Source organism: Panthera pardus, unplaced genomic scaffold, assembly GCF_024362965.1.
Source record: "Panthera pardus isolate Hobbes unplaced genomic scaffold, ASM2436296v1 HiC_scaffold_22, whole genome shotgun sequence".
In the NCBI taxonomy this organism is placed as follows: Eukaryota; Metazoa; Chordata; class Mammalia; order Carnivora; family Felidae; genus Panthera; species Panthera pardus.
In genome coordinates, this window is record NW_026526788.1 from 39,251,039 (window position 1) to 39,275,019 (window position 23,981).

The window sequence follows — 23,981 nt, forward strand, 5'->3', positions numbered from 1 at the left end:
AACCCTATCTCTATGTTTTCCTTGCACTATGACCTTAACCAGATCACTTAACCTCTCTAAGATGATAGTAATGCTTGGGGCACCTGGGCTCAGTTGGTTAAGATCTGACCTCGGCTCAAGTCACAATGTCACAGTTCACGAGTTCAAGCCCCATGCCGGGCTCTGTGCTGACAGCTCAGAGCCTGGAGCCTGCTTCAGATTCTCTGTCTGTCTCTTTCTGCCTCTCCCCTGCTCATGCTCTGTCTCTCTCTCTCTCTCTCAAAAATAAATAAACACGTAAAAAAAACCCTTTTAAAATAAAGAGGATAGTAATGCCTTCTTTTGTTTTTCCGGAAGTTTATTTATTTTGAGAAAGAGAGAGTAAGCATGCAAGTGGGGGGGGGGGAGGACAGAGGGAGAGAGAATCCCAAGCAGGCTCTGAGCTATCAGCTCAAGCCCCCCACCAGGGGACCGATCTGGAAACCGTTGAGACAAAGACCTGAGCCAAAAATCAAGAGTCGAACTCTTAACTGACTGAGCCCCCCCAGGCACCCCCGTAAAGCTTTCTTTACAGAGCCGAGGTGAGGATTCCTGAGACGGTGTGTGTAAAATGCGGCACCTGGCCAGACAGGTCATGAGTGTATGGCGATTGGTAGTCACTGTCGCCACTGTGGTAACAGGTAACACAAAACCATCCAATACCAGGCACGAGTCCGTACCATGCTTGGCTCTGCACACACAGAGAGATTGGTCCAACATCATCCTTGTCTCCAGGGAACTTCTGATCCAGTCACGGAGCAAATCATACAGCAAATAATAATTACTCAAAGCTGATTGGAAACACGTATCAGGAGAGGAACCGCAAGTCTCGAGAGAATCCAAAGCAAGAGAAGTTGAAGTTGCCCAGGAGGTAGGAAAGGGAAATTAACCGAGACTTTTGGATGTAAACACAGGCAGGGGATGGAGGGGCAGAGGTCAGGCCCATGTACCCAAGGTGGTGCAGAGGGAAGCCAAGCCCACCACCCAGGGTGCCGCATATTGGATAAATGAGAACACAGCCTGCAGCCCGCTAGAAAGGTCCATGCAACATCCCCCGGAAAGGCTCTTTCTTCTCTAAGGCTTGCCGTAGCTGACAAACTGAGTCACAAAGGTACCTCCCTGGGAAGAGGGGAACTGTGGCGTTTGCTCAGAGAACTTTCCAAAATGCCTGGAGAAAGATGAAGCACTTATCTCAGGTTACTGGAGCCTCCTGCGTTCCACCACCCCTGGGGACACATTTAGCAAGACCCTGTAACACAGGGCAACCCAGTTTCCTTATGGCTAATTATAGCCCAGAGCTACACAAGCCAACCACCAGTACAGGTACTTTCCTGCTGGGAAGGGCAGGGAAGGATTCAAGAAGGGGGTGACATTGACCTGGGCCTTGGTGGGATCCGGGGAAGAAGTTCTAGAAACGAAGAGCAAAGGAAGACAGAGGCAGAGGTTGGAATGCACAGACCGTGTCTGGATCTGGTAAAGGAGCCAGTTCTGCCGGAGCAGAGGACCCCTGTGCCACCGACAAGGGCTCCAGTTCCAGGCGCTTCCAGGGCTGCTGACATTGTGCAGGAGTCTGGGCAAAGGTTTGGAATGCCTTATCTCGTCATAATTTTACACACTAGATGCTATCATCTCCGTTCTTTGTTAAGACAGTTTCAGGGAGATAAGTGACTACGGTTTCGGAAAAAAAGGCTGTTAAAACTGGAATGCGACCCTGACCCCAATTTCTAGCGAAAGTCATTATGCAATGTTAGCTTTCAGTGAGATATGACTGGAAAAGTACATTAAGGTCAGGTCAGAGATGGCCTCGAATACCTAGCAGAGTATCGTGTTCATTGACGCGAAATCTCTGTGGTGAGACCATTTTGGAGGTCTGGGAGGTTCTGGTGGTCTCCTTAAGCCTGAGTAGGAAGGTGCATGCAGACTCAAGCCAACAAACAACCAGGATGCAAGGCCAGAAAATCTCTGATTTGAGATAGGGTGGTGACTGCTGGGCCTGTGACTCCAGATCCAGGGCACGGGAAAAGGCTTCCCAGGTACTGGGCGTGCTCCCTCTGCCATTCTTTGGCAACACTCTGGGCTCTGTCATCTTCAGGACCCAAAGGGGCACTTGACTGGTTTCCATAGTTATGTATACTTAGGCCCAATAAAAATGGGCCACTGGGAGGCTGATGGTACGAGAAAAGATAGGGTGGTACTGATGAGAATTTAGGGCCTCACAGGCCCTCTCCTCACTACCCTGGGAGCACCCCGGGGCTTTGGGTTCCTCCTTTCCCCAATGGAGGAGGAAGGAAACTTAACAGACCTGCTGGAAAAGCAGGCTGCTAGAGCACGGGAAGTAGCCAGCTGTGAGTCAGGTCACCTTGAACAAATGGATGAAGAGCTTGGGCAAATGTGTGTGCCATCTGTAAAACAGTAGGACAGACCAGGTGATCCTGAAGAACCTTCAGAGATTGATTTGTTGTTGTCGTTCCATTTTTTATTGCGGTAAAAAAAAAAAATTGCAAAACATGTTACCACCTTAACCATATTCAAGTGTATCGTTCAATACATCAAGTATACTCACACCATTGTACAAGTGATCTCCAGAACTTTTTCATCTTGCAGAAACGAAACTCCATACCCATTAAACAACTCCCCATGTCTACCCCTCCCCTGCCCCACTGGTAACCACCATTTTACTTTTGGTTTCTAGGAGTTTGACTGCTTTGCATACCTCATATAAGTGGGATCGTACAATATGACCTTGTGACTGCCTTATTTCACTTAGCACAGGGTCCTCAAGGTTCATCCGTATGTTGTAGCCTGTGACCGATTCCCTTCCATTTTAAGACCAAGTAACATTCCCGTGTATGTATGTATACCACATTTTGTTTACCCGGTCACTCTTTGGTGGACACTTGGGTTGCTCCTTCCTCTAAGCTATTGCGAATAATGCTCCTATAAATGTGGCTGTGCAAATATCTTTTCTGAGACCCTGCTTGACTCACAGGTTTAAGATGCAATGAGTTTGGTTGCGTGTTTTATGACTGCTTTATTTAAAAAACAAAACAAACAAACAAACAAACAAAACAAACCCAAAGAACAAAAACAAAAAACACGGAGCCTCTTGAAGAGTAAACAAATGGAAATTAACACTTCAGATACGGCAAAGCGATGTTTATTTTAGGATATTTGGACACTCAAAACTAATATTTCGACATTCGACAAATTCCTAAAGCTGGGCCACTGGAAGGAGCCAGAACAGTGCTAAATGTGGGCCTTGCAGAGAGAGTCCTGGCATTCTGTCGCATAATTATCTGAACTTCAGTCACAACATTATCCAGGAAACCCTTTCAGCAGATCATGGGTATCTATTAATATAAATCACTTGTTGGATGAGCCATGCATTGACTTGTTGGAAAATATGGAAGATTTTATGCCAGAGAAAACATCCTTCAAATTCAGTCATGTATACCGTACCCCCAGGGAAAAACATTTCGAATCCACACATTTTCCTTTGAAAGAAAAGTTTGCTTCTCTCTCCTGAGCAGCCTGGTTGAAAGGTCTGGCCAAGGATCAGGCTTGCAGGAATGTTCCTAAATATTGGAACCTGCCCCTCCAGCACCATGACTCAGTGGGGTGGTGGGTGTTTGTTAGATGATTAATTTTTTAGCAAAGGTGTGCCTGCTGGCAGTGGTGCAGAAGTAACTTCAATCACTAATCACAGAATCCTCTTTAGAGAAAACTGTAATGAAACTCGGCTGATCCACTGAACCTCTCCTCGCGGAGTTCATTTCCATAATCAGCGTATGCTGGTCCAGTGGGGAAGGCAGACAGAGTCGGTGGTGGGGGTGGTGGAGGGGGGTGGGGTGGGGACTGTGCTAGCAGAAGAAGGAACCAAGCATGGGAGCCCAGAAGAGAGGAACTAACTCCAGCAGACTGTGAGAAGGATCGTGCAGATAATATTTGTGCAGGGCGTTGAAGGATAAAGAGAAGTATCGCAGCAGAAAACCACGAGGAAGGGCAGTCTAGGCTGGGGGAACAGCATGGGTGCAAAGATGTCCTCACGTTTGGAAACATGTAAGAATGGAAGTATGGCTGAATAACACACGGCACGTGAGGTTAAGACATGTGAAGTCCTCTTAATGAAGTGTGGGCCTCCAGAACAGGGCCACGGTACCCGCAGGGACCCCTGTCAGGAGCCCTGTGCAGAGCCAGTCCCGTTCCTGGCCCCCCGGGTGCCCAAGCGTCTGACCAGAGAGCAGCCACGGCTTTCGCTGGGGGCCTGAGTGCCTAGGGCCAAGGACAGAGAATAGGTATTGCCTCAAGGGTGACACAGGCACCACTGTGATGGCAATCTGCAGACAGGAGGCACTGAATTACCAGTGCAAGGCAAAAGCTTTGAGCTGATGTTTCCTTGGGCGAGGCTGAGGTGAGTGTGGAGAATGCCCCCTGCCTTGCTCCTTCAGGCAGTAGCCATGGTCATTCCTGCCACTGACTGGAAGCTCACCAACATCCCTGGGATGCAGAAACAGCATCCAAATAGGTCCCTGGGTGTCCTGACAGTGTGCCAGTGAGAGGATGCTCTTGATACTTTGAGAGATTAGCAAGAGTCCGTACGGCCAGGTAACTGGAGGCAGGGAGGAGACTTTCATTTTCTCTCAGAAGGACTGACTGGCTAGTGGCGCCATTTTATTGTCCAAAGAGGGTTACCTGTGGTTTGGGACACAATGCCTTTTGTTCGTCCCAAACACAGTTCTTCTGTCTGAGACACATACTATACTGAAGAGGACACTACGAAAAGAGACACAAATCTGGACTGTGTTAGGCAAACCTAGACTCTCTCTGGGATGCTCTTCCCTCTAAACATTTTTATAATGAAACCGAGACTGTCTTGGGAAGCCCCCCAATGAATGGAGCCACCTGTCTCCCTAGATAGGTCGGTCTCTCTGTGCCTGGGATCTCTGAGTGCCTCCCCATCCACAGTGAAAATAGAGATGATTTTAAAAATAATAACTAATAATTAGGGGCGCCTGGGTGGCTCAGTCGGTGGAGCGTCTGACTTCAGCTCAGGTCATGATCTCGTGGTCCGGTCTGTGAGTTCGAGCCCCGCGTCGGGCTCTGTGCTGACAGCTCAGAGCCTGGAGCCTGCTTCAGATTCTGTGTCTCCCTCTCTCTCTGACCCTCCCCCGTTCATGCTTTGTCTCTCTTTGTCTCAAAAGTAAATAAGCGTTAAGAAAAAAATTTTTTAAATAAAATAAAATAATAACTAATAATTAAATGAGAGGTAGGCCCGGCTGGGCCTTCAATACCCAGCTCAAATATTATCTGCACGATCCTTCTCACAGGGATAGAGACACGGATAGAAACCCTTCTCTGATGTCAGTGATTCCTTCCTGTTCACCCTGGACAGGGAATCTGAGGACGTAGGATCTTGGGAACAGAGAGTGAGGAGTAAAAGTTTTCCATTTCCAGACAACTGAGGGGACCATACTCACCTACTGGAGCACCACCTTGGGAAGAAGATACAAGCCAGTACGAAAGGCTGGAGAAGCCCGATGCATAGGGATGTTGAAATTTCTAAGACTAACAGAACAGATGGGATTAGAGACACCCAACATGATGGAGGCTCTAAGTTCTCTCAGTCTCTGGATTCCTGCAGGATGTTCATAGAGACTGGACCCTATGCACTAAAGCACTGAGAGTGGCTTTAAGAGTCTAAAGTCAAGCGTGCTGTCAGTGGAGGAAACCACAGACAACTGACAATACCAAATATTGGGGAGGGTGTGAAGCAGACGGAACTCTTACATGTTTCTGGCGGGAATGAGAATCGTAGAGCCACTTTGGAACACGGTTTGAGAGTGTCTTATAAAGTCGAGCATACATTTAGCATTTGACCATTCCTACATATCAATCTAAGAGAAATGACAGCATACGTCCAAGCAAAGGTTGTACACAAATGTTCACAACAGCTTTATTCACAACTGCCAAAAACCCTTGAAACAACCCAAATATATCCATCAACTGGTGAAGAGATAAATAAATGTTGGCCTATCTGTGCAACGGAATACTTCTTAGTGACAAAAAAGAACAACGTACTGAGGCACACTGCAACATAGCTGAATCTCAGCAACATTTTTCTAAGTGAAAGAACCCACATGCAAAATACTACATACTGCCTGATTCCATTTATATGAGATTCTACAAAAAGCAAAACTGAAGTGTAGAAAGCGGATAAGTGGATCTGGGGAAGGGGATTGGCTACCAAGGGACATAACTATAGGGGGAGATAGAAATGTTCTTTATGATGACTGAGGTGCTGATGGTACATGACTGTATATGTTTGTCACAACTCTTCAAATTGAACACTTAAAACTCGGTTTACCTCCACTATACCTTGATAAAAATTTGTATTTTACTAAAGCTGAAAATAATTTTTTAATTCAAGAAAAAAAAAGTGATAAGAAAACTGATACCAGGATTGAGAAACAGGATGTAACTATACAAGGCAGAGTTTTCAGAAAATTATTAGGGAAAACTTTAAATAAGCATATCTTAAAATTTAGTTGGGGTGCCTGGGTGGCTCAGTCAGTTAAATGTCTGACTTCGACTCAGGTCATGATCTCGTGGTTTGTGGGTTTGAGCCCCGCCCGCATCGGGCTCTGTGCTGACAGCTCAGAGCCTGGAGCCTGCTTCAGATCCTGTGTCTCCCTCTCTCATGCCCTTCCCTCATGCTCTGCCTCTCAAAAATGAATAAACATTTAAAAAATTAAAAAAAAACAACTTAGTTGATGGGGTGCCTGGGTGACTCAGTCGGTTGAACGTCCGACTCCTGATTTTGGCTCAGGTCATGATCTCACGGGTTTGTGAGTTCGAGCCCCATGTGGGCTCTGTGCTGACATGGTGGAGCCTGCTTGAGATTCTCCCTCTTTCTCTGCCCCTCCCCTGCTCTCACTCTTTCTCTCTCTCTCTCTCTCTCAACATAAATAAACTTAAAAAACACTTAGTTGAAATGAGCAATGAGCAATGTTTCAGAAAAATATAATTTAATAAACAGAATCAGTAGAAAAGTTCTTGACTGGTTTTACCATGCCAGCATAACTCAGATGCCCCCAAACCTATCAAGGACGGTGAGTTTGAGACAGCACAATCCACAAGTGACCTTGACTTCTGACACCAACTGCAAATTCAGAGCCCCTGAGACCACACTTGGGTTTGGTAATTCACTAGAGGAACTCACAGAACTCATTGGAAGCTTTTACGTTCATGGTTATAGTCTTTAACCGGGAAAGGATACACAGTAAAATTAGCCTAAGAAAGAGATTCAGAGGGCAGAGTTTAAGAAAGTATCAGACTCGGACCTTCCAGATGCCCACTGTGGAGTCATGAACAGTGTTACTGGGTGATGGGTGACAATATACGCAGAGTATTGGCAACGGAAGCAGCTCCCCCCGGCGTTGGTGTTCAGACTCTTTGTTGGGACTCAATCATGTGAACTTGATTGGCTGCCCATGCGACAAATCTCGGTCTCCCTACCCTAAATCCCATTGTTACTATCTGGTTCTACCAATTTTTAAATTCCAGCAAAAAAAGGGAGAAGGAAATTCATACCAGGATTGAGAAATTGGCTATAACTATAGATAAAGCAGAGTTTTTAGACAAAACCATATTAATTTGAATTACAGTGACTTTATGGTATATTTTGATATTTGGTAAGGCAAATTTTGCCTCATTGTTCTTTCTATCTTTCATAACTGCTCTCAGACACTTATGTTTCCTTACAAAATTTGACTTCTATATTAGCAAAGTTGCATTCAGTTACAAATGCACATTGTTTATGCCCCATGAGTTGAATTTAATTGCTGTATAAAAATCTTCTAAAAGATTACATTATGATTTGGCACTGAAATGAAAAAGTTATTGTGAATGCAGAAATTCATACGAACAGCAGTAGAACATAAATTCGATATTAGTAAAGGAAATTTGTCATCAGAGAAACGACTTCATTTCCGATTTTCTTGCAAAGCAACAATGAAGAGGTTTATAAAACTGAGAAAGAAAGCTGTCCCCACCCCCACCCACACACACACAAGTAAAAATCTATTATGTTTTGCTACCAAGATACGCAATCCATTGCAAAAGGATTGTAATGCAATGGAAAATTTGCCAAATCTTTTGAAATAGATAAATTCCAAAGCAATGAGAGGTGGTGTCATCAATTCATGTGTTTTGAAAGACTATCATTAAGATGTCAAACATCTATTAATCAAAACTTCTTGCCGACTTTGAGCAGAAGACAATAGTGGAGCACTCTTTTAGAAACATCCCATCACCAGTGTTCCTAACAGCCAAATGATAATATTGTGGGACAAACGCAAACATCAGTGATTCTGAGTCCAAAAATGATAGAGAAGAGTAAGACTTTGTATATGATGCTGTCTTAGGAACACCTTAATACCTTTATTTCACTTCTATTTTCCCTGTTAAGTGTGCCCACAATCATTTACGAGATAGAAACTAACCCAGACTTAGACCAATCAGAGTGCAGGAGTACCCTGGCCACAGTGATTGGCCAACCAGATTGAGGCTCTGGGCTTTGTTCACTCCTGGGTCTAACTGCCCTCTCTCTGTACTGGATCTTGTGGGCATCCTATGACCACAAGAGGAACCAGCTTTAACATGAAGCCAACACATGGATAATAAAGCAGAGAAGCAAAAGAACCTGGATCATTGGTGTCATTATGGAACCCAAGATCACCTCAAGTCAGTTTGAGTTGGATTTTCTTTTTTTTTTTTTTTTTTTTAATGTTTATTTACTTTTGAGTGGGGGGAGACAGAGAGAGAGAGAGCCGGGTAGGGACAGAGAGAGAGGGAGACACAGAACGTGAAGCAAGCTCCAGGCTCCAAGCTGTCAGCACAGAGCCCAACATGGGGCTTGAACTCACGAACCGTGAGATCATGACCTGAGCCGAAATCAGATCCTTAACCGATTGAGCCACCCAGGCACCCCTGAGTTTTCTGTTTCTTGCAAACTAAAGTTGCCTAGCCAAATGAAGTCTCATTAAATGTCAAAGGATAGACAGAATGATGATGTGTGAGGCAGTCTTACTTCCCCAACCTGGGAATGGAATGATCCCACCATTCAGCCCCTAGTCAGTCACCAATTCACCTGTTAAACCATTGGTTGTGTCTCTTGAGGACTTCATGTAGAAGATCCTAAAGGCTTTGCTGTGCAGCACACTGGGGAAGTAGGGCATCTTTAGATACTTTTTCGAAATGAGGAAGAGTGGAATTCAGGGATATTGGCAAGTAAAAAGATATTTGTAGCTGATACGTGCACATTTACGTGGTTCATACATTTCCAGATCTTGATCAGACTTTCACGTATTCACAGAATGGGAATTTAGGCCTGAGAAAGTCAATGAAGTCAAGCACCCATTTTTGCTTTATTTTCACTTTAATGCTACCTGCTTCGCAAACCGTTCTCACTGAGCCCAGACACACTGCAGGACCAATCAACTTTAAAAATTGTGTCATACCGCAAGCATGGATCGCTGCTGAGAGAACAGATGAAACTAGCTGAATGTAGAAGCAGTTGTGATGCTGTAAGAATCCCAAGTCTTTATCCACATCTGCCTCCTGCTAGCAATGTTTTCTGCCTGGCCTATGAGATCAGGAAGGAGAAAACACTTTCCTAGCCCCTGTCAAGAGGATAACATACATAAGTTACAGAAGTTATCACAAAGCTCCTAGTCAACCTTAATTTCTACCTCCTTCAATTCAAAATCTAGGTTATTTCATGGTCTTTACAAAGCTAGAGTTACTTTTCTCCTTAAAACTTGGCAGATTCATGTTTTTGTTTTTAATCCTTGAGCTTTATAAGTTTTTCTTTCCTGTGCCTACTTGCCCATAGCTTAGTCTTCTGGCCTGATGACTGCTTTTTAATGAGTTCAGCCTGTGCTTTCTTGGACAAATTGGGAGTGTGAGGAGTGTGTTAATTAGCTATCAGATCTAGCCCGACTTTTGAAGTTCAGAGCTTTGGAATGTTACAGAAGTGTAAATACAATCATGGTTTTTTGCATTTGGTAACTATATCTCAGCTGAGACCTCAGGGAGCCTCCCACCTCAGGATTCTGTGACCCCTGACCCCTGAATGGTTCTGTCATTAATGGCCAGTCTCTGGGGACCCATACCCAAAGGAAATGGCTTCCTGTTTTGTTTAAGTGGCCCTTCTTCCTTGCAGCCTTCCTGTTAATCAAACATCCAATTTCAGGATGGAGAAAATGAGCCTCCTTCTCCTCCCCTCCCCATAGGGTAAGGAGGAATGAGGCAGGAGTGAGAAAGTTCCTCTGGGGCGGGGGGGGTGGGGGGGGTGGTAAACTGCCTTCTTATGACTCTACCCATATTGTAACAAATTATACCAAGTATTTCTGGGCCTTCAAATCAGATCAAATACCTGCCTACTCCTGCAAGAAGCCTGCATGATCACGCAAACTGATCCTTCTCACCCCCAATCTAGAAACATCCTCTTTTTCAAAATGCTTCCCAGGCATGTCTTGGTGCCAGCCCTGGGCCAGACTCTGGGTCCCATGGTTGAGTAAAAGAACTCACAGTCTGGTTAAGGAGAGACCTCTTGAATAGACTCTATAGGTCCATAAGTTTACAAAGAACCTGGAGACTGAGTGCGAGGTCAGGGAGGTAAATCAGGAAAGCCTTTGGACTTTGTACCCCGATAGATGGTTCCCAGGTGACCTGGGGTGGTTACTGCAGGCAGATGGCCACCTCTGACAGGTGGGCGTGGCAGCCCTGCTTTGCGGCTCCATTGCACACTGCCCTGTGACCCATCACCCCTTTGTCCCAGTGATATTTTAAGTGTATTGTGAGTCAGTTCTTCCTGTCTCTGAAAAGGTGTTCTCCCAACCACACTTTCATAAAACAGCGTGGACACAATATATGAGTAAAAGAATGAGTGAATGAATGGATGAGTAAGCGGGGGCCCAACTAGACCATGTGACTCAGACTCCGTGAGCAGCCGGGCAACATCCCAGGAGCCAGTGCGCAGGCCACACTCCACCCCTCGCTATCCTCTGTCCAATGGCTGGGATTGTGAGGTGAAAGAGAATGTGTGCCCCGCGGGGTCAGAGGCTAGCAGTGCTGAATTTGTCCTAAAGCTTGAAGGGACACTCACTGTAAATCATAGAGATTGCTCAACCCTATACCAAAAGGAAAACAAAAAGTTCATCTAAAAAACTGCTCAAAAACTCGCTGAGCTGAAAGGTGTCCTCGGTCCTCGGCTACAGGGCAGGTGCTTTCAGATCCAAATAAGGCAGTCCAGAGCCTCCCTTTGCTCCAGGCAGTGCCCCTAACGAGTCGAGCGTCAAGGGTCACCACTCGCGAAGAATTGAACTAGGCTAGAGCGGTGAGAACAAGGGACCGAGAAGGAGCGGCCTGAAAGCCGCACAGGGTCAAAGGTGAGCTTCGCGCAGGAGGGGGGGGGGGGGGGCAGCGCCAGAGCCTTAAGAGATGTGACGACAGCATTGCCGGGGCTCCGCCCACAGGGGGCGGGGCTCCGTAGGAGAGGCGGAGCCCGTGCTCCTCCCAGAGGAGCAGGGCTGGTCACGTGGGAGAGGGAGGTGGCGCAGGCGCCGAGGAGCGCAGGCGCGGGGGCCAACGCTCGGACGCCTGGGCGGGGGAGGGCTTGGCCCGCCGGCCTCCAGGCGTCGGGCCTGGGAGCAGGTGGGCGGGGGAATGTGGTGCGAGCTGCACGCGCGCACGTGACATCCGCGGGGGCAGGCCCCGCCACGGCGCAGGTGAGGAAACTGAGGCAGGGCCGGGGAAGCGAGGCTCGGTCGGCGGCGCGCGGGTGGATCAGACACCGGCTGTATTAGGCCTGCCCCTTGGGCGGCCCCAGAGTCCGCGGGAAGCTCCCGCCGAGCCGCCCGAGCGCGGCCGCACCTGCCGGGCCGAGGCAGCCCCCACCCCCACCCGCTCCCGCGACGGATGCTGTTCCCGCCCGGCCCGGTTTGCAGCGGTCAGCGGAAAAACCGCGTGTTGGAGGTCCGAAGACCCGGGGCCAGGACTGGCGCTGGTCTGACTGGCAGACTCCCCCACCCCCTTCCCAGCCCCTGGCTTGGAGTAAGGCTGATGACACCGACCCGCCTGAATTGTTGGGACAGAGACCTGAAAAAAAGGACTCTGCCCTGGCGCTCTTGCCCCGCGGGGGGCGGACCTGGGGGCTGTCCGGGGGTAGGGGGCGGAACAGCTGCAGGTGAGCGACCCCGGCTCTGCCCTTGCCTTAGGGTGTGTCCTTTCATAGGGTCGTGTGTTTTATGGGGCCACGGTTTTCTTCGGAATCTCAGAGACACCTGCTCTCTCCTTCCCCTAAAGGTTACACACTCCTGACAGAGTTGGGAAGAGTCCAAAGTGTACATTTAAGATCCCTGTGCTGAAGTCTAGGAATGAAAAGACCAACAAGGCACCGATCTGACAGTCTCGAGATTGTTGCAGGGGTGGAGAGGTGAAGGAGATGGACAAAAGATGGTTAAGGTCCAGCCTGACAAGGGCTCTGGGGAGGGACCACCCCCCGGGAGTCCAGAAGCTGGATTGGGGTTCAGACGCAGCAGACTCTGGGCCTTTTTTCCTTATGAATGATGTTCCTGCAGCTCAATTACCTAGACTTCAGTTTTGTTTATTTTCATCTATTTTCCTTTGAGCTTGGCAGATGATTTAAAAAAAAAAAAAAGAAGGGGCGCCTGGGTGGCTCAGTCGGTTAGGCATCCGGCTTCGGCTCAGGTCATGATCTCACGGTCCATGAGTTCAAGCCCCACGTCGGGCTCTGTGCTGACAGCTCAGAGCCTGGAGCCTGTTTCAGATTCTGTGTCTCCCTCTCTCTCTCTGCCCCTCCCCTGTTCATGCTCTGTCTCTCTGTCTCAAAAATAAATAAATGTTAAAAAAAAAATTAAAAAAAAAAAAGAAAGAATCGCTTAGGATTTATTTTGAAAAGCATTGTCCAGGAGCCAGCTTGGATGCTAGTTTGCATGCTTCTGCTCCAGCCCAGTCCTGGAGCCCGAGAATGGGGATGTAGAGTGCAAACCCTGACTCCTTGGAACATACCCAGTCATCGGAAGCCCTCCATTTCATTCATGTACAAACAGCATTTTTGGGGCAATGGTTGACTAATCAAGAAATGAGTAAGAGTTATACATCATATGTACGTCACTCTTTGTAAGGTAGCTTACAAAGCGCCATCCGGACATTTAATCTTTGGATTCTTACAACCCTGTAGAAGGTAATTCGGGAATCATTCCTGTTTTATTGTTGCGAAAACAATGCCTTGTTCAGGTTTTCCAACCTGTAGGAATTTGATTTAGATTTCAGTTCCTCTTGGTGTGGCTCTTCCCATATCCCCTGCCTGTTTAAGGGTATGCCCTTTCATTGAGATCTTATGCATTGTTCCCTAGGGGTACAGAAGACATTTCTGACGATTGTCTTATCAGCTTGTGTCCCTTAATTGGTTCTCGGAAAATTTGGTTAGGACTAGAATTCTGGGTCTTGAAACTGCAAGCTGAGTTCTTGTCTCATTGTGAAATGTTGAGCTGAGACACTCCAGGTCTCGCTCTGCTGAGGCTTGTGTGGCAATAACTGTCCAGAGGCTGAGGGACCCAGCCTCATCTCTGATTTCAGTGGCCTCTGGCACAGGACAGTAACACATGGACAGTGCCCTTTGCCTTCTCTGGTGCTGTTAGTGCAGACCGGCTGCAGGAGGGGCACAGCACTGTAGAGTGGGCAGTTAGGCCAAAGGGGCCTAAGACACACCAGGTTTCCCTCCAGACCTAGAACTTTGCCCCGGAGGCAGGTCTGTACTGACACAGCTGGGGGAGCACAGCTGGAGAAGTCCTTCAGTGTTTTGTGTTCTTCAAATGATCTGCCCTCAGACCCAAGTGAATCTGAGCCTTGCAAAGAAGAGAAAGATAATACCTTAAATTCTGCAGTACTTTATTGTGTAGGTGTGTGTGTGTGTGTGTGTGTGTGTGTGTGTGTGTGTGTGTATTCTTCCTGATAACTCTTTAAAAGTTCCCTTGTTTTTAGGAAAGAGATGCTGAGGGACAAGGTGACCTCTCAAAGAATGAAAACCCAGGATTTTCGTCCAAAAGCCCAGGGTCTTTTGTGGTATCGTCCTTGCCCTCCCAGCCACCCCCATATGACTTGATAGAGCTGGTGTCCTGAGCCCAGTTAGGAGGCCGTGCAAGCAAGGGGCAGAATGGCCACACGTTTGGGGGCACCTCTGTAGCTTCAGTCACTGATTAGAGGATTTGTCTTTGTCTCAAAGTTTCCCAGTAACTGATTTTATCCTCTTCTTCTGCTTTCAGCATCTATTCAGAACTTCCTGACTCTGGCACCTGCAAGGACGCCTGGGCCACAGCTGGGCGGACAGTCACCCCGAGGAGCCCAGCGGGAAGTTGGAGACTGAGGCAGGTAGGCGAGAGCTCACTGTAGGTGGCTAGGTCCGTGGTCCTTGATGACAAGGGTGGGTGGGAGCGAATCCCCTACTGCTCATGGGGCCCTGCGGTACCCATGTCACCAGGCTGCTAAACTGGTATTTTCAAGCCTGTGCCTGTATCATCCAGAATTGACAGGACCTTGTTACTGTGGGGAGGAGAGGTGCACAGTGGCCACTCAGCTGAGAATGAGCCATGTGACCCTTACAGAAACATTTGGCTTTGGATTATAAGCTGCTTGCAAAGCACTGGGCCTGGGAAGGATAGGTATACTCTCTAGCCACAGATTTCCCGGGCCCTGTTCAGTTGCAATTTTGCTTTCAGCCTTCTTCAGGCCAGCAAGCAGATTCAGGAACCTTACCGCTCCCCTGCCTTCCTGAACCCTGACCCCCCTCCCCACACTCCACTGTTCCAGCTTTGCAGGGGTGTCCAATGGAGGATAAATAATCATGGATTGGGAGTTGGAAGACCCAGACCCAGCACAGCCACTGACTAGCCCTCCCCCATGTGACCTCGGACTAGCTAGCCTCTTCTCTGGGCCTTAGTTTCCTCATTTGCTCAGTGAAGGAGGGGCTGAACCATTCTGGGGAGGAAGGATTCCCTGGGCGGGGCTGGGCTGGGCAGGTGTACCCTCTCCATATAGAATATGTTGTCTCTACTTGTTTCAGGCATGAATTATCCCACCCAATGCTGATACTTTGTTTTATGAAGACTTTATCAGTTCCTGCCCAGAGGCGGCTCCTTGAACAGGCAGGAATTAGGCCTGGGGAAGCAGAGAGTGAGAATGTGCACACCCAGCAGGAGAGCGGTAGCAGCAGGTGCCTCCATGGCTTTCTGGACATCAGAGCTCTGGAGTTGCAACTGTGCGGTTACTTTAGAGTCTTCGGACATCTGAACTGGGGCAACCTCATAGATTTGCTAGTTCCTTCCTCTGTCTGTACACAGAGTCTTTATAGCTTACGTCAGATCGCCTTGCCGTTGAGCGGCAGAGCTATGACCCAACCTAAGATCACCTAAACCCCAGGCTTGAGTGTTTTATTTAAGGTCAAGCCAGCCCTGTCCAAAATTACTTTCTGGTACGGAGCTGAAATTGGGTGACTCCAAATCAGTTCCAACGTGGAGTTTAATAAATAGCGTTCAGATAATTGCGTTAGACATTGAATACCTACTGATTACCAGGAATTGTGTTAAATGTCGGGGATGTGGGAGTGAATGAGACAACAGCCCTGCCCTCGGATTGCTCCAGCATATTGTGTAAACAGACATGCCAATAGCTAAAATACACTAAGTCCGTTTGCTTGTGCAGTGTGCAAAGGTCTGTATATGTCTCCACGAGCATGCATGCTATATAGTCAGAGGTGAGGGAACAGTTGATTGTTGGGGCATTCAGGAAGACGCTTTGGGACAGAGGGTTATTTGTGCTGGGCCTTTACATAGTTGGCATGGGGCAGGGGAGGGTCATTCTGGGCAAAGGAAACAACACGAGCCACAGTTTGGAGGCCTAACAAGACATGTTTTCATTCTTGCACAGGGAGTGGTCAGCATGGTGGACCGCAGCTAAGCTGTGAAGGGTCCTGTCAGCTGTGCCGAGGAGTTGTGAGAGCCCAGAAGCAAAACAGGGATGCGAGCGGGTCAAAGTGTTTTACAGTCACTCTGGTTGCAGCATGGAGAGGAAGCGGTAGGGGACCTAGCTCAAGCCAAGCCTGTTCTGTGTTGTGGTTACTGAGGGAGGCCAGCACAGGGTAACAGGGTCCTGAGCACAGAGAGGCTGAGGAGAGGATGAGCGTCAGACACGTTGCACAGGCCAGATTAGATGCGGGTGACAAGGGAGAATGAGTGTGGCTCTCAGCTTCTGGCTTGAGCAGTCGGCTGGGTGCCCGTCATTCACTGAGCTAGGGAACTCCAGAAGAAAAACGGACTGTAGTGGATGTCAGTTTTGGACGTGGTATAACAGAGATGACCTACGGAACCCCCAAGTGCAAACTTTAAGTCGGGAACAGCAATAGGAACCTTGAAGTCGATACCAAGGGGTGGGGGTGAAGCGCTGGGAGTAGGTGAGGTCGCCCGGGAACAGGTGGGGGTGAGAGGAGTCACCTACGCAGAGGAACAAGAAGGGAAGTCTAGGAGGCCTAGAGGACAGATAGCTAGTGAGGGGCCTCAGTGGTGCCGGCTGACCGCCTGGGTGTAGGGTGAAGAACGGGGCGAGTGGAAAAGGGGACGTCTCCCTTGGATTTCAGTTAGTGTGAGGCATGGGCCGCGTTGAGGGCTTCACCTCCTTAGTCTGCACCGGATAGCAGGGAGGGTCTGCTGGCACTTCGTAAATGTTACGGTCTGCATGACTGCAAGTGACTCAAAGTTTGTTCAGCTATTTGAAGGGCTGGGGGCCTTGGCAGCTCTCCATGATGTTTTCTGGAGATTGAGTATTAACAGCTGAAGGAGCCCCAGGGTTTCTGGGTGGCCTGGTCCTGCCTGTCGTGTGAGTGAGCGAGCTTGGGGCCATAGGCGGGACTCCAGGGCCCCGCCTCCGGCCCTCCCCTACAGCCTGATTCCCGCCTGCTCCTGCTGGGTCAGCCTCTTTGTCGGCAGGAGCCTGGAGTGTGCAAGCTGCAGATGGTGAGTGCCCCGCTCCCAGGTTTGCACTACGGAGGCTGGGGAGAAGGGGCCATGGGCAGGGAGTGGCTTGTGGAGTCCTGGGCTGCAGGGAAGAAACACTCTGGAAGCTGAAATGGGGGAGCAGGGGATAGAGTTCCGATACAGACCCAAGATATGTGCAGACTCCAAAGTGAGCTGTTTTTGATAGACCCACATGATGGCACTGGAGTGCTTTAAGGAGCCTCAGCACCCACCTTGGCAAACCACCCCCCACCTCATTTTGGAATAAGGAAAATGGGGCCGAGGGAGGGATGGCCCCAGTTTGGCCTCGGGAGCCCAGCTGGGTCTTGTCCCCTGACCGCCGTGCTCTTTCCCTCACCAGAGCTGCTGCTCTGGGCTGCCACAGCTGTTGTTTGTCTGTGGGCTTATCACTCTTCACCTTCTTCTTTGGGAGAGGACTGGACGAGATAAGTCCCGCAGTGGGAGCGGAGTACTGAAGCCGGGGCAGGTTGGGGCTGGCTTCTGTAAACAACCTTGCTATTACCTCTTAGGGAAACTGACCTTTCCCTTAATGGATGGGGATAGGATGGGGAGGACAGAGAAGGGACATCTGTCATGTGGTAAATTTCCTTTAATGGTTTGGCTGTATTTGAGGACTGAAACAAAAAAGTCCATCTTTTTTAATGCTCTTTAAGACAAAGGGGATCCTGCCCCTTGACCCTCAGAAACCCACAGATGAATGTGTGGGGAGGCAGCGTACGCAGCTCGAGAGACCCAGCGGTCTGGGTCCAGGTCCCAGTACTGCTGCCTGCTGGCTCTGTGACACTGCAGAGTGTCCTGAGCTTCTCTGAATTCAGTGTTGTCAGCCATAAAACAGGGTAATGTCTGCATCATAAGACTATTGAGTGAGTGGAATTAGGCCATGAGTGTCAAGTGACACTAAATAAAGGCTGGTTTACGGGCTTTCCCATCTCTCGCACTGGCCTTAGAGGCCCATGTGAAAATGCTTTGTTCTGTTTGGAGAGTAAGGTCCCCCGCCCCCTCCCCTCTTTTTGTCGTGGGAATCGCTGTGGTTCAGGATTCCCAGTCAGTCTCGCGCAGCAGAGAGTTGGAGTGCTACCTGCTCCAAGACGTGCCGGGATGGGGATTGCTTTGTAGCTCAGGGGGCTTGGCCGAGGGGCTGGGCCTGCACATTCCCTAGGTGTTTCCAGGAGCCAATTTTCATCCCTTCCTCCAGCACAACCCCCCCTCCCCCCCCTCGCAGAAGAGCCTGCTGCCAGAGGCCCACTGGGGGCGGATGTTCATGGAGAGGCCCGACTCCCCTCTGGAGTTACTGCTGCTCTCACATCTTAGTGCTGGAAGGCCTGAGAGTGAGGTCCATGCTCCTCAAAGGGACGGTTCTCTGCTCAGACTTCCTGGTTGGGGGCCTGAGGTGGGGGTGGGGTGGTAAACCATACTCCTGGGGGTTTTGAATCCCACATCTTGTATTCCAGCTCTTGAACTGGAGGTAGGGGGGTCGGGGGCCTTTGGTTCATGGAAGTTTGCCTTCTTGGTGTGCCTTGAGCACTGATATCCACCACTAGCCTGCCTGGTCTCTCCCAGGCTTACTCAGCCCAGATGGGGCCCAGCCCTTCCATCCTGCCCACCCCCCCCTCCCCGAGTCCTACGCCAGCTCCAAAGCCACTTCCTTCTGGGTGCTTCTCTGGCTTCCCAGATCGGATGGAGCTGGCTTTCATTCCCCATCGCTTCATGTTCACACCTTGCCCAAACTGCCTCACCTTGCCGCTTGAATTTCTGTTATCTGTGTGCTAGGCCTGTGTGTCCTCGAGGACTGGGTATCTTTTAGTTGTGTGTCCTCCCAAATTGCCATTTATCAAACAGGTCGGTGTTGAATAAATGTTTGGAAATAGATGTTGAGTCTCATTGAGTCCTGTTCCCTTGCAGTCGCAAGCAAACAGGCTAACTGGCTGTGGGTGGGAAGATGGAGCCTGTTGGCCTCTAAGAGCAGCAGGGGTGTGTTGGGGGGAGGTAGAGCTGAATGTAAGGATCCCTGGACTTCCTGCAGTGCACTGAAGTGTTTCAAGAGTTGAAGCGAGTCCCTTGAAGGGGGGATGTAAGCTGGTGGTTGTGAACTGTTCAGAACTGGTTTCAGATCTGTGATCAGAAACCATGCCATATGCTCCTGAGTCATCCACATATGTCAGAAATCCAGGGATGTTTGGGACGCACGTCAAGGTGCCGAAATTGTTCCAGGCTCTGGGGAGTCTCCTGTTTACAGCAGGCAGGCGAGAGCTGTGGTTGTTCCGTGAATTCCCCCAATTGTTCTGCGGATTATAATCGAGTAATGTGTAACTTTGCTTCATAAAAGAATTGGAAGCCAGCCTGTGGAAGGTTCTTTCCTGCTTGGTCCAAGAACTTGGGGTTTCCATAAGTCGCTGTCGTCATCATTCGGTTCCGTTGAGTTCATCCGAGCGCACAATTATGGAGAGCCCGCTGTGTACCAAGCAGGCACCGTGCTGGGCGTGGCATTTCAGACACAAGCTGAGGGACAGAGTCAAAGGTACATAGGTCCACATCTTGGGTGGAGCACATCGGAAGTGTCACAGAGGCGAGGTGAGGGGGACCGAGTATCTCTTGCGGGTGGCAGCCAGGGTAGGCAGAGCATCCAGGAAGCCTTCTTGAGGAGGCGTCCAAGTCCTGAGGGGCAGAACAGACGAGGGAGGACTTTCCAGGCAGAGGCGTGGACTTGTGCTCACCGGTGAGCCCCTCTGTCCCCCACAGTGAGCTGAGAGACCGGAGGGCGCAGCTCTCCCAAGCCGGCCTGCCCTTGTCACCGTTCTTTATTCCGTGGCTTCCTGCCAACCAAGTGCAAAACCATGAATTCTTTGCTCTGAGACAGTGCTCCTCAAACTTTCGTGTGCGTGTGAACACTGCCTGGTCTGATGAAAATGCGCTTGATGACTCCTTAGTTCTGAACTAAGGGGTGAGGTCTGCATTGCAGTGTGACGCCAGTGCTGCAAGCCAGGGGGCCACAGTGAGTGGTGAAGCGGGAAGAAACTCCTCTCTCTGGGCTCCTGTCCCTCGTGAGAGAGGTGCCTCAGCAGCCCTCCTCCCCCAGCACACACACACCAGCCTCCCCTTCTTTTCCCCCTTCCAAATTCCTCTTTCGGAAATGCTGTTTTCATTTGGTCATTCCTCCTCGCCACCCTCCACCCCCACCCCCTGCCTGGAAGTTCCCTTTTGTTTCTTAACTCAAATCTGAACTTTTCACATTGGCCTAACACAAGTCTGGCCTACCCTGTCTTCCCAGTCATCACCACCAAGTGACTCCCAACCCCACCTCATGGCAGTGGACCCCTCAGAGCCTGCCCCTGGGCGGTGGCATGTGGATTTCTGGGACTCCGCTCAGTCCTTTGGAGAAATCTCCTCCCCAGCCAAGCACTGTAGGGGAGACGCAAGTCTTTGGTTAGGTGGGCCGCACGCACACCACCGGTCTATACCCGGTGATCTCGGCACACATCATGGGGGCACTTTGGGAGGAAGGCCCCAGTAGAAGACCCTGGGTTGGCAGGAGGACCATGGGAGCAGGTGTTTTAAGCAGTTGTCAGGAGAAGGGAGGCCAGCTGGGGTACCTGCTACCCAAGGGGTGTGCTGCTTCCAGGGGCTCCCGCACAGAAGCACAGGGCTCCCCAACCGGAGGAAGCCGTAGGGAGGCACCCGGGACTGAGCTGGGCACGAGGCTGGGTTCTACGGGACCCGAGCGGAACTCCCATTTCAGTTGCAGAGCCCCGTGCCCCACGCAGACATCTTTTGGCAGCCCCCCTGAAGCAGACACCCGGCGCCATGCCCTTTCTTACACGACGCCCGCTCTCTCGGTCCACTCCCCTTCTTTCAGCAGACATCCGTGTAGCTCTGTTCACAGGGTAGAGAACGTCAGGCTGGACACTGGTGGTCAGCAGTGGCCCTCTCCGTTAAACTGTGTCGTTTCATAGCTGGTAGATATTCAGAGGATGTTTACTTTGCTGCCGACTATGGTTTTATGTATTCTTTTTTGATTTCTGTTTTATTTTCACTGTGAGCCTGTTTTATCTGTTTAATGGAGGAAATATAAAGCTGTTTGCCGTTGAGAGAAATGTACTGAGATCGCCTGTCTACCAGGAGTGAGGCCCTGCTGGGCACTGTCTGGCGGCTGGAGGAATAGTATGGTCTCTGTTTCTGAGGGAGTCACAAACCAAAGGGGAAGAAGGATAAGATAACAAAGCAGTGTGATTGGTGTACTGAGTATCCTTTGATCAAGGAAGAGAAGGCTGCCCCTCCCCAGGGAGATAGGAGCCCAGATTCCCAGACTGTGAGGGAAAAGCAGGCACCGACACAGAGGGGAATGAGGAAGGAGGCTGCCGCCAGGGGACCCAGCACGGACACTCCACACAGTCGGGAGGCTGCAGCCTTGGGCCTGGGAGAAGGAACAGCCAGAGAGGCATCTTAGAGGGCTGTCGTATCTCTGTTCTCGTGCCTGACCCACCAGCCAGCTCCCTGCGGCAGGGACCTCCGTGTGTCCCTTGTATCCCCAAGCTCTTGCGCCAGCAGGTGCTCCGCGGCCCTGGTCTGGTCCCGACTCAGACACGGCCGCACCCCTCCCCCTGCTTCGGGCCTCCTGGTTGGCTGCCCGGGGGAGGCTTGTCCGGAAGGCAGGTTCCAGCTCTCTCTCGACGTGAGAGCAGTAACATCTCCTTCCTCTCAATCTCCAGAAATGTCTTTCCTCCAGGATCCGAGCTTCTTCACCATGGGGATGTGGTCCATTGGCGCCGGGGCCCTGGGGGCGGCTGCCTTGGCACTGTTCCTGGCCAACACGGACGTGTTTCTGCCCAAGTCCCGGAGAGCGACGCTGGAGTATCTGGAGGACATAGACCTGAAAACGCTGGAGAAGGGTGAGCCCTGACCCCACTGGCCTCAGTACTTTTCCAAGGTGCTGGGATGCCGTCTTCCTCATTTTTTTCTCATAAAAGGGCCCTGGCTCTCTCTCGCTTTTTTTTTTGTTTGTTTGTTTGTTTTAATTGAAAAGGCACTATAACAACATTAGGAAAAATCTAAAGCATTTTAAAGCATTTTAAAATTTACCGATAATCCCATTGCCCCCACACAGTAATCATTTTTACTTTTGCACATCCCTTCCCCTGTGTACACAGTATGCCGTTGTGATCTCGTTGGACATGATATTTTACATTTTAGCTTTTTCTTATCAAGAGTGTTTCTCGCTTTCTCTTGTAGTCTCTTGGAGCTTCACAAAAAAAGGAGTTCCTGGGTCAAACACATTTGAAAAACACTGTGTATGCAGTTCCTTGTTCTGATGCTCAGCACAGGACTTGCTTATTGAAATGCGGCGTCTGGACTGTCACTGGTACGGGCACGGTCAGCCCTCACCTGCGGTGCAGACTTACATGGAGGGGTGGGAAGCACAAGGTCGCACCTTTAGAAGGGACCCACCCACCTCCTCTCCTTGGGAAGCCCACGTGGAGTGCCCGGTGGACAGCTGAGAGCCATGGCTCCTCTGCCGCCTCACCGTGTGCTCGTGGCACTGGATGGGGAGCCCAGCGGGATTTCGGTGATGCCGACAGTGTGGGTGCAGTTGGCCTGAGTTTGGTGAAATTTGGGTCTCACGGAGCGGGTGGTCTCCAGGTTGGCCCTTCACAGGGAGGCCATCGTCAACCCGCTCAGCAAGTGAGGAAGCTTGTCGCGGGGAGGCAGGAGCTGTGAATGTAAGCTTACCACAAGGATCGCCTCGGAGGAGGGCTGAGAAGCCCTGCAGAGGGACACCCGTTTGCTGCGTTCGACTCGAGGCCTCCCAGTCTCACTTGACTGCAGACCCACCCGCTCCTTTTCCTCACATAGCATCCCAGAGGCACGTGGTTTCCTCTGAGGTTTCTCGGAGCCCCTGCAACAGGGGCTCCTGCTCGCTGAGCCCTCACTAACGCTGTGTCAGCAGACACCACGGTGGGCACTTTTCTACCCACCTTCTGATGCCCCTGCAGCCTCCGTGGAGCCGCTAGGTGTCCACACTTATAAGGAGACGGGGTTTCGGGAGGAGCTGGTGCGTGCCTGAGGCCACACGGCCAGATGCGGGCCCTGTCTGACCACGGACCAGCCAGAGCCGCAGAACCGTACTGCCCTGGGGCGTTTCCTCGTTGGAATCGTTCATCTTCTGCCCTGTCCTGTAAATAATACTGCAGTTAACATATTTAGGTCAAACAGTTTTTTCGTTAAAAAAAAAAAATTTTTTTTTTGTAGAAATTTCTGTTGACTTAATCCCTTTGAATACTTTTTTTTTTTTTTTTTAAGAGTTAGGGTTTTTTTTGATCAAAGTGCAAGATTTCTTTCAGGTTTTGGTCATGTGTCTGTCCTAAAGGATCATGACAGCGTCTACTGATACCAGCAAAGGAATTTGCCAGTTTTCCAGAAATGTTCCGGTCTGGAATGTTCAAGTGTGCAAACAGATTCTTATGAGGGAGGGCCCTTTTGGGGGTATAGTAGGACCCTTACACTGTATTAATTTTCCTCTGAAGGGTGAGCATTTCCTCCATTTCCTGTTTGGTATTTCCAAGTCATCTGCTGGGCTGGTACCATTTATGAGCTGGCCTCCGGTTGGGGCCGGGCTGGGAGGAGATGGTGCTGAAGCGCCTTTTCTTCTCCTCAGAACCAAGGACTTTCAAAGCAAAGGAGCTCTGGGAAAAGAACGGAGCGGTGATTATGGCTGTACGCAGGCCAGGCTGCTTCCTCTGTCGAGAGGTGAGTACACGGAGGCCCTGTGCGGAGAAAAGCACCCTAGCCAGCAGGACCAGCACATTCCCAGACAGGACCAAGGGCCAGTAGGCCCACTCTGACCTTCGATCAGCACTG

General features: G+C 50.0%; 1 protein-coding gene across 5 annotated transcripts in view; it reads left to right on the forward strand.

The window, feature by feature from the left end:
* The window catches only part of PRXL2A (peroxiredoxin like 2A), a 47,217-nt gene that overhangs the window by 14,760 nt on the left and 8,476 nt on the right, over window positions 1-23,981 (forward strand). Inside the window, exons 1-4 of one of the 5 annotated variants that reach the window (XM_019444759.2) lie at window positions 11,661-11,807; window positions 14,367-14,472; window positions 21,836-22,015; window positions 23,779-23,870. In XM_019444759.2, the coding sequence (XP_019300304.1) occupies window positions 21,838-22,015; window positions 23,779-23,870 (270 nt within the window). In that variant the 5' untranslated portion in view covers window positions 11,661-11,807; window positions 14,367-14,472; window positions 21,836-21,837. Of the gene's footprint in view, window positions 1-11,660; window positions 11,808-14,366; window positions 14,473-16,982; window positions 17,109-21,835; window positions 22,016-23,778; window positions 23,871-23,981 lie in introns of those variants that run through there. The other 4 variants (XM_053909642.1, XM_053909640.1, XM_053909639.1 and 1 more) reach the window with 4 other exon arrangements.